The sequence below is a fragment of the Battus philenor genome, unplaced genomic scaffold (assembly GCF_028537555.1).
Source record: "Battus philenor isolate CCGP_79_NKW_IND1 unplaced genomic scaffold, ilBatPhil1.0.hap1 SCAF_23, whole genome shotgun sequence".
In the NCBI taxonomy this organism is placed as follows: domain Eukaryota; kingdom Metazoa; phylum Arthropoda; class Insecta; order Lepidoptera; family Papilionidae; genus Battus; species Battus philenor.
The window spans coordinates 5239748-5253711 of NW_027181686.1; the positions used below are offsets into that span (position 1 = coordinate 5239748).

At 32.6% G+C, this 13964-nt stretch overlaps 2 protein-coding genes across 2 annotated transcripts in view; both read right to left on the reverse strand.

Annotated features, from left to right (window-relative positions):
* Positions 1–3956, reverse strand: part of LOC137924059 (fatty acid synthase-like) — a 37864-nt gene extending 33908 nt beyond the window's left edge. The window contains exons 1-4 of the mRNA XM_068767374.1: positions 3883–3956; positions 3629–3786; positions 2040–2229; positions 158–278 (exon numbers count right to left, since the gene is read on the reverse strand). Coding sequence (XP_068623475.1) covers positions 158–278; positions 2040–2229; positions 3629–3778 — 461 coding nt within the window. The 5' untranslated portion in view covers positions 3779–3786; positions 3883–3956. The remainder of the gene's footprint in view (positions 1–157; positions 279–2039; positions 2230–3628; positions 3787–3882) is intronic.
* Positions 3957–6623: 2667 nt separating this feature from the next.
* Positions 6624–8362, reverse strand: LOC137924365 (uncharacterized). Its single transcript, XM_068767759.1, has 3 exons — positions 8324–8362; positions 8164–8229; positions 6624–7127 (listed from the first exon to the last, which is right to left on the reverse strand). Exons 1-3 carry the CDS (start codon positions 8360–8362, stop codon positions 6624–6626), a joined length of 609 nt encoding a protein of 202 aa, XP_068623860.1.
* Positions 8363–13964: the final 5602 nt, after the last annotated feature.

A 13964-nucleotide genomic window follows, 5' to 3' on the forward strand; every position in this document is an offset into this window, starting at 1 on the left:
TCGATCACTTTATTCGAAGTGTGCGGAAAAAGGTGTAAAAGCTTTGAAGATGCGATCAATAGCCCCATGCTTGAACGGAAAGTATTACTTTGTATGTACGTAAAATAGTACGTAAGTTATTTTAACATTTTAATCAAATAAAATTCCAAAATCTTACCCGGCTATACCAAATCCAGTTCTTGTTTTAGAAATGTAAAATGAAGCCTTCTCAGTCTCAGAGAAACACGTTCCGACGAATACACCGATTTTTCTACCGGAAAGACTTTCCGGATTCAAACCTTAAATGAGAAAATTAATCCATTTAAACTAAGAACATTTTCCGTTCTTTGTTTTCTCTCTTTCCAGATTATTATTTTCTGCATTCTCTATAGACCATATATTTAAGTTATAATTGAGAAGACGCTAGCTTTTGTAATACATTGACTTTTAATCATAAATAAAGAAAAACGAAAATAATAAAATGAAAAATGTAAATGTAATTTATTAATAATGTGAGAAATGTGGAAAAGGTTGGGTTAGGTTATGCAAATGTAGGAAAGAGATAAGAAAACAGGCAGAAAATGTGAGGGACGATAGAGAACAATAGTAAGTAAATCTAAAATTGGAAAAAATATTAAGAAACAAAAAAATCCTAGCCAGCGAGAACAAAGAGGTCCATAAAAATATTCAGTAACTATCAGAAGCCAGGGCCATACAAATATTTGATCATATTGTAAAAGGTATCGTTTTGAAAGAACATCGATGTTTGTTGCTGATAGGAGATAAACTACTTAGTTATCAATAAAAACTATGTTAATTAAAAACAGTTTCTATAATATATTTTCGTTAACATGTATTCACCTATTTACACTCCATTATATGATATTTTGATTCAAATATTTTGGTAGCCTTTAAACATCGGGTATACGACACCGTTAATCGCGGGTTTGATTGGCTACAATCGTATTAAGTTCGTAACTAAATTCTCTTATTTTTTGTTCTAATACAAGTTAAATGTGTTTTAATTGTTACATATTTAATATGTAATTAAAATATTTTCTATTAGTAGCTTTCCGTTTAGTGTGCCATGAAAATTTAAAATGTTTTGTAAAAGTGTATGACTTCACAATAAAATAACTAACGTGACACAGCGGTTTGTGTACCATATGTCTACGTTCATGACTTTTTGTATTCGTAAAAAACGACCAACACTCACACCTGCAGCCATGTATTTATGAAAAGCGAGACCCCTTTTGTGCATTTCTTTACTTTTTTTTTTCAGCTGGAATACGCCTACCACTACAGGCTTAGACCTCCGTTAAATTTTATTACGATGACAGGTCTTGCGTTGCCCACATCCAGCGACCTTCCGCGATCTCCCGCGACCCGCGACTATGTCGTCGGTCCATCTTTGGGGGGAGGGGGGCTACCCCCGCCGCGTTTACCAGTTCGAGATTGCATTCGAGAAGCTGCGCATTTGATATATACTAAAGTGTGATTGGGTACAGGTGTAAAAACTTTAAAAGGGGTGAATATATATCTCGTTTACCATCAATTAATATACGGGAACTATTCAAAAATCCATAGTTTCAGAAATAATAGATAACGTAAAGATAATACAGTAAGAAAATGCGATATCAAAATTCGTATTTCTATGTTTAAAATGAATAATTATTTACAACTAACCATGCATACTAACTAACATTGTACTGCTACATGATATATTTGTACAGTAAAAATAATTAATACAACATTTTGCAGAATGATTACTTTATACAGGGTTAGTGGAAAAAAGGTGTTAAAGGTAAGAAGTTTTTTGCTGAGCTGTACATTCTCTCTATTCAAGCTTTTACACCTATAACCAATTAACCTGTACTATATTATAACATCTTTCGTGCTTGTAAACGGTGAATAAAGCTGACATATTTTGAGATTTAAATTTTTTTTTTTGGAACTGCGTTGATCCCGCGTGATGTATTATGTTCTCTAACCACTCTCTCGGTAGGGTATCCAGGGGAACATCGCAAGACAACAAAAAACGAAAACATTAATAAATTTACCAGCATCGTAAATAGCTTGATACGCCTGTTCGAGTAACTTGCGTGACATGGAGTCCATGGTGTGTCCGAGCCGGTAGTGCACTTTGAAGAACTGGGCATCGAACAGGTGCAGATCCGGCACTTTTCCAGCATACTGTGCCACCTCCGGGTGATTGTACTTCCATCGAGGATTCGACGAAATCGGATTTTTCTGTGCAAAATATTATTTATCAATGTTCTTTATATTTTAAAATAAAAAATAAAACTCAATAATAAATTGAAGCACTATACAGACGGCATTAGTCGTAACTAATTAGATACCTTTGTATCCTTATCAGTACTATTAAGCTACCTATGTACCTTTAGTATCTTGGTATAAATAATTAGCTACCTCTATATCTCCAGTAACTTTGTATTAATAAATACTTCCCTTATTTATTTATTTTTAGATTTATAAATAAAAACTGGAAGTTATTTATTCGTGGTATAGTCAGCATAGTGACGCAGCAGATTAATTACCACTTATCGAAGATTGCACCCTATCGCTATTTTTATTATTTTTATTAATCCGAGTATTTTATCGGTAATTTTATTTATTTTACGCCAGTCAGGGTTTTTTAATGATTATATCCGGGCTGTCGCAGAATTTCACTAAGTTTACGGGCGTTGAGAATGGGGGACTACGTTTGATAAACCGAGGTAAAAATCTTAAGAAGAAACATGTAAGGTTGATGGTAGAGTCTGTCCCGGGATGTGCCTAGTTACATCAAAGTGTGTGTGTGTTTCTCCGAGGTGCCCAGGAAACCCCATCACGACACAACACGAACACTTTTTCGGCGAGTACGATTGAATATCACATAGCTAGACCGAGGAATATCGAAGTTAAACTTTGATCCCCTGCAAAAAAGATCAATTCAATCATTACTCAGTCGGGTTAAAATTATATTTTTATTTCACTCACAATTTTTTCAAAAATAAATCCAAAATTCTGATTAAAAGACGTCAAGCGAAAACGACTACGGCTGTTTTCAATCGGTTTTAGTCAGACGTATGTCCAGCAGTGGACATTTTATGGCTGAAATGGTGATGATGATGATATAAATGATCTTAGACTTAAGTAGTGATGGACTAGGCTCATCGCGCGCTGTTGAGGTAAACACTATTATCAACGAAAAATTAATATTTCGGAAACCCTTGGGGACTGGTTATACAAAGCAAAAGACTAAAATAAAGTTGACTGGCAATCAAAGAGGTTTTAATCTAAGTAATAAATTTAAAGTTTTATTAAAATTTAATCTACTAACGTTAAGGAAATGCTAAACGTAGTAGCGTTAAAAGTGTAAGGTCAACCGTTCATTAAATAAAACACCAGAACGACAATTTAAAAGAAACATGTATACTAACAATTTTATAAATAGCTAGCATAAACTATATACTGTGATGCGAGTCAGTTATATTATGCATTACGCTTGGAGTAGACAGGGCTGAGTCGGAGTCGTAATCGAGAACAAATAAGTACGGGGCTGCCTTTCTTAACAATCACTACACTCTCCTACAAATACACCTTTTTTTAAGAAACGATTTCATTGATTTAAACAAAAGTAACTTACTTTGTTATATAATATATCGGCTAAGTCTTTAACGTGATGAGAATCCGGATACAGTCCGGACATGCCCGAGATGACGACTCTGTCGGCAACTCCATCTCCATTCTCCATTCCTTTGCAGGGAGTATCCAATTTCTGCGGCGTCGGTACCATGCTTGGGTCTGTAAAATGCAAAATGCTTTAATTTCGATAGACCTTCTAATTAATTCAAAATATTATAAAAAATGCGTTTTACTAATTTTTGATTAAATGCTTACTTTTAGAGCTCCGTTTGAAATATTATTCAATATATCTAGAGTATCTAAACACTGACACTGAAGCGACATGTTCACTTCGAATTCTTTATATATGTCATTACTATTCTTTAATTATACATATAACGGTGATTAATTCATTCTGTATCATTCATTTAAATAACATTTAAAAAGTAAGAAAGTTCAACAGCACTTTATTAGCATACAATACATCATCTGCAGTATAGGTGCGGTATTTCGTGTTTATAAAAACTAAAAGGAATTGCTAGAATGAAGTAGCTCACAGAGTTAATAAATTTCTCGTAGAGATGTTTATTAAAATTCTATTATGTATTCTTGTCCCTATAAATACATAATACATAATTAAAAATCATCTTTATCATTACGTCTTTTAGTAAAACAGAAATTAAAAAGTAAGTAACACAATTTTTTTACATACCACCTTTAAGCTATATACGATATATACTATGTAAAGAATAGCATACTTCATATTACACATAAAAGCAATCATTAATCAAACACACACAGCACATACACACTAAACATAAACATACTTAATATTATACACTATCGTCATTTACTATAAACTTAAGTCTTTTTTCTTCTTTTATGTCTACGTCGTAGTTTTTAAATTGAATTAAACATGTAGTGTACTTTGTAATTGTCTTAGTTCATATAATAATGTTAATATTTTGTTAAATACGAACCTATCAGCTGTGAAGAACCTTGGAATAAATAAATAAATAAATAAATGTTAGCCAATAGCCACTTTAAGGCATATACCTCACTAAAAGTCGCGACATTGATTGGGTTGTGCTTCTCACAATAAATAATAGAATATTAAAAAAAGATGTGATGCGACTAGCCAGCATAGGTCGTCCATTCACAAGGTTCGAACTCGTTAGTCGCTACAAGACACTGGATGTAAACCGCTTCCAATCAGTCCTATTAAAAAGATTGAGGCCTATGACCAGCTGTGGATATCCTGTGTCTGAAGTAATGATGATGAATCTCTATTTTCCTTGTCACGGAATAACTTGAGAACGATTCTGTCGATGCCATATCCTCTTATATAGATTTTCTAATACTTTGTAAATGTTCTTACAAAAAAAAGAAATTTTTAATGTGGCTTGCATTTGTAATGACGAATATCGTGCAATATAAATAATCTTGAGTTTGTGGCATTGTACACCGTCTGGTCCCGTGTTGGAAAAATATATCGACATTATTTGTTTACTCATTGAAAACAAGAAATAACATTGTATTGTATCTAAAAGAATTACAATAAACAGTCTTTCGAAGCGATTATTCATAGTCAGGCCAACATCTGTCGGGTCAGCTAGTACGTTATAAAGTTTGCCGATAAAATACGTGAATATAAATGAAACGAAAATAAAAAAAATATATATAAAAACAAAGTCATAGTCTGTATTAAAAATTAAACATTGATGTCATTAAAATAAAATTGTGCAATCTCTTATATATCATCATAATTACTTCAGGCATAGGACGTGTACAGCTAGACCTAGTATTAACGTTTTTTTTTTTTGGATACCGATTGCTGTACGCTGACATATGTATGGTAGTCGTGGCGCGGGTAAGAGATACCACCTCGAAGATACCTAGTGCCATTGGCACCTCGATGCTGTAAGCAACGCACCTAAATTGCTTAATAAGATCGATTTCCAAATATAGAAATGTTTTCACGTTACAACCCAAGCTTAGAATGTAAGAAAACCTTCTATAAGAAGTATCGTGTCACGTTATCAAGGACAAATCAAAGTGTACATTACATAACCGCCACCTTGCACCACCTTTACATACTGCTCATCTTTTTTTATTGTCTTTTGAACCAAATACTGTGGAACACACTGATTATCGGACAAACATATTTTTAAGCCACGCTCATTGAATACAATCACTAATTAATCGCATATTTTTCCGAGGTCCGCTAAAAAGGTTAACTATGCAAGAACATAAATTAAAACTAAATAATAGTTTCTTTTTTTTAAATTAAATTAGGAAATATGAAATTAGTAATTTACTTACAAAAAAAAGAATGGTAAAAAATATAACTTGTTTTTATGTATTTATTTATCCGGTCCGGTATAATCTCTCCTTAAATTCTGACACCTACATATAAAAGTAAACCTAAGCCTTTTCTTGCTAGAAAAGAAGTCATCATAAGAATAATTTAATTCCAATTTTATACAAAATAAGATCGTCGATTCCACCGATTGGGATAGAATTATCTCAGGACATGGAGTAGATAGAATACGGTCTGCCAGTTCATAATCAAAATTCATTTTGCTCTTTAATCAAAGGTTCGGTTTTCGTAAAGACAATATATCTCTTATCATATAGCGCTCCCAGTATCTTTTCTCGAATTTTCCTGATAAATAAATCAAATTTTATATACAGTAATATTATTTAAAAGAAATAAAACTCAAAATGTAGAAATTATTATTTATAACAAAAATACAAAATATAAGTCTTTATTATCTAACTGTCCCACGGGGGTGACACCTCCCCTGATGGATGCTGGAGGTTTTCAAGAGGGCGGTAATAGGTCCATAGACAAATACGGGGCGTTATGAAATATCACAAATTCGCCCAGTCATCTAAAATGTTTATCGTAGTATTACGATGTAAATAAACGTTAAAATACGGCGAATTTCTTGTAAGTACGTAGATGCTAGGGTCCATTCATATTGAGATCTAAAATCCACAACCTGTGTTTTATATTAATCGGAAAAAGTTTTTGAGAGTTTATCTACTACTATTCGTGTTCTGTCAGATAGATACCGGTCTATTTGCCCCAGCACTTTGACGACATGCAGCAACTTTTGGACACCTTTCTTAAATTTCTCCATTTTTTCTGCGCTTGTTTCTTCGTCAACATTAACTTTGAATGAAGCTATCGCCATAGGTGAACCAACTAAGGGCGCCTTTGAAGGTTTATGTAATGGTTTTAACTTTGGTACAGTTATTTTTGGTATTCCCAACTTTGGTGTTTTCAGTTTGTGTAAACCTAATCTCGGTACAAAGCCTTTAGGTGGTGCGATCGCCAGTGGTGCTTGTGAGTCGGCGTATACAGATTGATCATACTCCGGTTCGACAGGAACAAATCTTCCATCTATCACTGCTTTAGGTATAGCTCGTTGTATCATGGCGCAGAATGAGTCTACGTCGAAATAAGAAGTCCCAAGTAGCTCCGTTGATGAAGATCTGAACATCGGTTGATAGTCCTGAAATTATATAAGGTATTGTAACGTCTAATTATTGATTGTGAAATGTGTCTTTATTATTATTACTAGGCTTTATTGCTTACTGACAAGAAGTATATATTTTTAATGAAAACTATGTTTGGGATTGGGTTTTGGGTTTTTGGGTTGTTTGGGTTTTGACATCACACATGTCATTTTGTAGGTAGGCCCCACATAAATACATACATACTTCTGCTACAAAACTTGAATAAATATGTTCCAGATTCCTTGTACCACTCTATAAACTAGTTTCTTCTCTTTTACTTACTGTTATTGTTATAACTGGCGCTCTGTACTTGATTTTAAATCAATAAATTTTCTCTTTTTTTTTGTTTTTTTTTTCAATGTAAACTCTTATAGCATATATATTTTTATATATACATGTATATATAAAAATATATATATACATGTGTATATATATATATATATATGTTTATATATATATGTAAACAGAAATTATTTGACTCTTTTTAATGGTAAAAACGTAGAAGTTTTGTATTTACAATTTTGTTTATTTACCCGGTACTTTAGTTTACCCGGTTCGGATCATTTTCAGCTATGTAAATACATCATGAGAAGAAATTCAGATTAGCTTATTAGATAGAAAATATATACAAATTAAGCTCTTCTGTATTGGAATCCTTCAAAATAAAATAGGGCTAGCCTTTGTAGAATTCAAACCCCCTTTATTTAACCTGTCCAAAGAAGAGCCGACGATATACACAGACAGGCTTTTAAATTTTTAATGAATAAACTTGTTAATTTATGACATGATAATTCGGAGACTACAAGTGTATTAACAAGTTGTACATAATCCTATTGCCTACAAAAGTGTACTGTTGCACTATCGTCGTCCGCCAACAAGACAACGTAGCCGTATACAGCTGTTCACAAAAAGTTACTAATTTTATAAAGCCTAGGGAAATTTATAACAAGCTTATTGCTTTATTAGCAAGTTGGCTACTTTTGAATAATAGCTACTGTGCTATCCAATAATATCTTAAAAAATAACTCTTACCTCTTCATTGGATCCACAATCAATAGTCAAACGTAGCGGTAAAGGGGCGCACTCAAAAATCTTTATCTGTAATTAGAGTAATGTCTAAATGAGTTACTGTATTATTTACAAATAATTTTTAATAAAATAAAAAAAAGTAAAAATTAGTTTTGATACTAACTATAAGTAACGCCGCGGCGATGGTCACGTATCGAGGCATGCCTGCTCTGTTCGGTGCATTGTGTAAGATTAAGAAAGACGAATGGACGATCACGTTTCGAGTATAATCAATAATACCGAGTCAGCATTTCGTGCACGAGCCGGCCTTCGCGTACGAGCTCTCCGATCCCGATAACAGAGAACGAGATCCAGTCCCGGCTTATCAATCATACGTGATTGTGTGTTTTAAGACGAAACCGTTCAGAAATGCAGTGGTTGTCTAACGGCTGCTATGCGGGAAGTTTGTTCTTGTATCTCTTAGTCAGATTTTATTACGAGAATGAAATTAAGAAATCAACTCATCTGGTTCCTGATTGTGATGGCCGTTGTCACCGTTGCGAAGGTTTGTACTTTTTTTATTTATACGTCAATAAAGATCTTCTAATAATGACTTTTATGTAAATAAATCGGAATTGTAATTATAAAGATTATCGAGAAAAAACAATGAAAGATAGAAAAACTTCGGAAATTTATTTACACATTTTATTAATTTTATTCTTACCTTAATACACTTCGGAGTTTCTTTGCACCAATATGGAACTTATCGAACATAATAAGTAGTATATTTAATAACACAATATTAATATTCATTTTTTGAACAGTAAATGACGGATTGTAGACCGCCAAGCGCAGTATAAGATGTCCACCAAGGTTGACAGCGAAGTGGGAAAGATCGTCGAAAGACTGCATGCAGGCCGCTTTCAATCGGTTCAGGTTTTGTTGATTGGAAGTATCTGAGGAAGGCCTACGTTCAGCAGTGCATATCTTACGGCTGAAATGATAATGATGATAATAAAATGAATTGTCGCACCATAACAATTTTTTTAACCGCTATACTTTTGATGCATTGTTTTCTTTCTCTTTAGTCATTTATTAATTTCTGGAATGAATAGTAGACCTGACTTTAGAACTACTTCTACCGCTCGTGCTTCACCACTACTAGTCTTGTATAAATCAATTGATTCCATTTGCTTTTCTGTCAAATTGAACTGTTCTTCGAGCTTCTTTATTTTTAATCGTATTAAGAAATGTGTAGAGGGAGTGCTATTTTTTGCATTGGTTGGATATCTTTGTACTATGAACAATACGAGTAACGGTTTCTCAAATTATTAAAAGAAAAAGTAACATTATATTCGGCGGATTGTCAGTCCAGCTCAGCCCGCGTACCGAGAATCGGGCTGGACTGATGATCTTTTTTGTGCTTATTTCTAAGATGCACCTTTTTACACGGAATTCCGTAAATTATCTTTTGATTTTTTTAATGCAATACAAACAATACTTAAGACATTTCATATTTTGTTTACAGGGCAGTCTGTTAATGAGGCATTCGCTGATAAAACCAAACGGAATGGAGCCGTGTTTCACCTGTCGTGCTGAAGACAGGCCTTGGTCACATAGTCTACTGTCGTTCTTCGGGAAATTAAAAGATATGCTAACACGAGCTGTCAATCATCTCGCAGCTAGCACAAAGCAGCAAAAAATTACTTAAGTGTATGAAATACAATTAATGTTAAGTTAAAGACATACGTGTATTAAATGTGTATTTATATTATTTATTTAAGATTGATAACAATTTTTGTACCTATTTTAATTTTACACTCAATAAAGTTTATTTTTAAATGTTTAACAGTTACCTATCCTGTTTTATATTAAGCATCATAAGACGTAATTTGCCCTTACGAAAGAATATTCGGTCTTGTGATTTAAAAAATCATATCGCAGCAAGCGAAAAAATGTTAATCAAATATTGAATACAACAATAATAATAGAATATATTTTATTAAGTAATATTATCCAATCGTTAAAGCCCTTCGTGGCACTCAGTCAATCGATTCGTAAAACTCAAACATGGCCACCGTTTCGTTTTAAAATATTTACTTTTAAATACACAAAAGAATAAGCTCCGAGTAATAGAGTAAGCGTTTCTGGAGGGTGATGAAATTACTGGAATACAACATTGATTCTCAAGTATCCGGTTAGGAAAGCACTCATTCAGGAAATAAATAAAATTGAACTTAACGGTTACAAAAAGAATTACGCTTGATTAAATTTCAAAATTCTGGGTAAAAAGCAATGCGTGATGTAAAATTAATCTTAAGTTTAATTAAAATCACATTATTTAGAATAAAGAGTAGTAAATCGGTGAATAGTGCATTCACCGATTGACATAAAAATTAAAACCAAATCAAATTGTTTTTCGTTTAAATAGATCTTAATGTCCAATAAATGATAAAAGTATAAAACAAAAGTAATGGAAAACGAACCGCATGTAAACAAATACTAAAGAGTGTAAGAAATTAAATTATTGATATTAGAACCGCTTTATTTGTACGTAAAAGTGTTTTATTTTCGCCAATCTAAGAAGTGGTTATTCACAATAAATCATTTTGTTTTACATGTCAACTGTCAATGAATATGAAGTTAAAAAACCAATTCCTTTATTTTTAACGCTACTTTAAACTTGCTTAGCGTACAAGCAAAAATAAAGTTCAAAATATATTTACATTGATTACAATATACTTGACTTTAACCCCGAATCATTATTTTAATTAAAAATCTACGAGTATGTGAAAGGGTCGATACTAAATAATCAATACACCGTACAAAAGTAAATAAGTGAGCAATTTTGAATATTTTAACAGGAGTTGTTAAAATAATAAAAAGAGGTATAATCTGAATTTATTTCAACGGTTTGATCAAAGAAAGCAATGATTTTAATATAAAAAGAAAATAAATCGTAATTTTTTTTACATTTTAATTATTGCCTTTAATATTTATGGGTAAAAACATATGTATTAAAACTATTAAATAATTTATTCAATTAGGTCAGCTTACAGTTATTACAATTTTACAATAAAAATATGAAGCGTTTACACTGGTGTAGAATTAATTGCACAACCACTTACAAGCAAACGTAAAATACAGTGTAAAATCAATCGATAAAAGGAGGTTACAGCTGCAATTTCACTAAAAATCTCCGGTCAAAACCTCAGGATGACAGTGCGACAACAGTAAAATTCGCCCATCATCATAATTTCAGCTGCGAGTCGCCCACTGCTGGACATAAGACTTCTCCGTAGATTCTTTATAGGACCAGTAGGAAACCTTTATGTAGTTTCGTTTTATACTTACTGTGTGGATGAACATTCTACACTAAGCCTGCTTTTCCGTGGCCAGTACTCCTGAATCTTAACGCCCCATTGGGCAAATGTTCTGTGCACTACGTGACCTTTCCACTGTCTTTTCAACATGTCTGCTGCACTATGTCGGTAACTTGCGTTCGTCTAGGAATCTATTTATTGGAGAAACCCTGAGGCTCCTCAAACAGATCTCAGGCATTTCAATTTGTGTATGGCATGTAATAAGATCATTTTAAAAACTTTTTACTGATACTTACTACATGCAAAAATTTGTTAAGAACTTGGGATGCTTGTGTGTATAAATATTTGTTAGTGGAAGTTTATAACAATAACTTATAATATACTGTCACTTTCTTCTTTTTATCTTCTTATTCTTCTAAATATATTTTGTAGGTATTTCACTTCTTTATAATATTCTCGTTGCTGTTCACACTTACTGTTTTTCTCTACCGGTGTATCTGAGTTGATATGATTAGCAATTTTGCTCGCATTCAGATTTATCAAAAAAGTTTCGATATTATATGATGTGGATAATTCTGTCAAAATTTTAACGACATAATTTGAGAAACGTTACTATATATTTTAGCATTTTCGATTAAGATTTATCTTAAGAGAAGCTTTCTGAATCGAATGAATTCATCAGTAGTCAAAGAACCTTTTCTCTTTAATTTAATAAGGTTATTTAAAATTCTTCTCTTTCCTGCTTTTAGATCCAACCCAGGAACTTTAATAGGTTTAAGCTTCGATCCTAAGTTTTTGGATAGTACTGACCTTTTCCCCAATATTGGAACTTTCAATGGTTTGAGGGTTTTTTTGAATTTTCTTAAGGGAGCCAGAGACGGTAGAGGAAGAGGTAATGGAAGAAGAGGTAATATTGGTAATTTAGGAATAGGGGGTGGTAGTAGTAATGGTGGTAATAAAGGCAATCCTGGTAATAGCAGAGATCTCCGTTTTCTTGATTTTGACGGAACTGAATCTCTTGACACGAAAGTTTTATCAATTGATTTTGGAATATTTTCGGCCGGGCATATATTAGTTTCAACAGACGAATCTACTTCTACACTAAATGGTAAACGCCGTAAACAACTCTTTTGTGCTTTTCTTTCATAGTACAAACCGTTGGCAAGCTGTACCTGTAAAATATGATTCATTGTAATTCAACTACATGTGTAAATATTACATAAAAAAATATATGGACTTACAAATAAAAAGAAGCAAAATGCGTTAAATTGATACATTGCAGGTGTTAATAAAGCTATTCAGTGGTTTAAAACCAGACGCAATTTCATTTCGATTTATATACAATGAAATTTAGACATAACAATGGGTGTCTTATCTTCGTTTACCATCTGATTAAACACGTATTGAAAAACAATTGCATTTATTATGTAATGTTTTAAACGTATTACAGGGGAATTTCACATTTAAATTGCTAATATTGTTTTATTTTTATTTATTATATGAAGCAATCGTCATCATCATATCAGCCGACAGAGCCCGTCGCAAGGCTTAGGCCTCCATTAAAGATCGCTGCAATGATCGGTCTTGCGAATTGGTTCTTCTGCGAATTTCATTTCTAAAACTGTAAAGTAGTGAAATTAGCTAAATAGCAGAAGAAGCATTCAGGGTAACTAGCAGGTAAAAGTCAGAAGATACTCTTCGAGTTACTTCACTTTCGAGTGAACGTCGAGGAATCGGCAAGCATCAGCGCCGCACAGCTACTCCTCTGCCTCTTTGCACGAATAAAACTAGAGATTTTCCAAATGCGAAATTCTCGCGGTAATTTCTTTAAATATTGTAATCAAATAAACAATACGTCGAAATAAGTAAACAAGGATGAAGAAAATTGATGTCTGTATTTTATGCGCAGTATTACATTAAATTTTGGAATCTTAAGAATTAAAACAATATACTCCTTCTGATAATAAATAAGAAATATTTATTTGTAATGAACGTATAAAATATATTTATATTTTATAATTTCGTTATACGCTAGGCAATCAAGGGATGGAGGATTTCACAATTAAGATCATACGTGGGCGAAAACCAATGCTGGAATAAAAATCAAAATAATTAATTAGATAATAATCGATCAGTAGTTAAGATTTATGTTATTGATTTTGTCTCTTCTCAGTTTTATACATCTCAGGCAAAGTTGGGAAGAAGGTAAGGAAAAAAACAAGAAAAAAGGTAGGGAACTTGCCATAATAAATTATTACATGTATAAGGAATTTTCAATGAGATCTAATTTTCGAATTAAGATAGCACAAAGGTCCAACTTGTTACGTTATATTTGATAGAATATAGTTACGCACTTATAAAAACAATAGCGAAGGGAAATGCCAATTATTATGTCGTCACAAAAAATAAAGCACTGAAATTATATAATCAAGGCGGTCAAGTAACATTTGAATTTCTAGGAATTGTGTGATAGAGAAATTAGATTTGCAATGTAATCATTAT

Bases quoted from the DNA above. Each gene is read 5' to 3' on its own strand.
- LOC137924365 (XM_068767759.1), bottom strand. From the start codon at position 8,362: ATGCCTCGATACGTGACCATCGCCGCGGCGTTACTTATA. The intron at 8,230-8,323 runs GTTAGTATCAAA...CTCTAATTACAG, and splicing joins TCGCCGCGGCGTTACTTATA to ATAAAGATTTTTGAGTGCGC. The intron at 7,128-8,163 runs GTAAGAGTTATT...ATATAATTTCAG, and splicing joins ATTGTGGATCCAATGAAGAG to GACTATCAACCGATGTTCAG.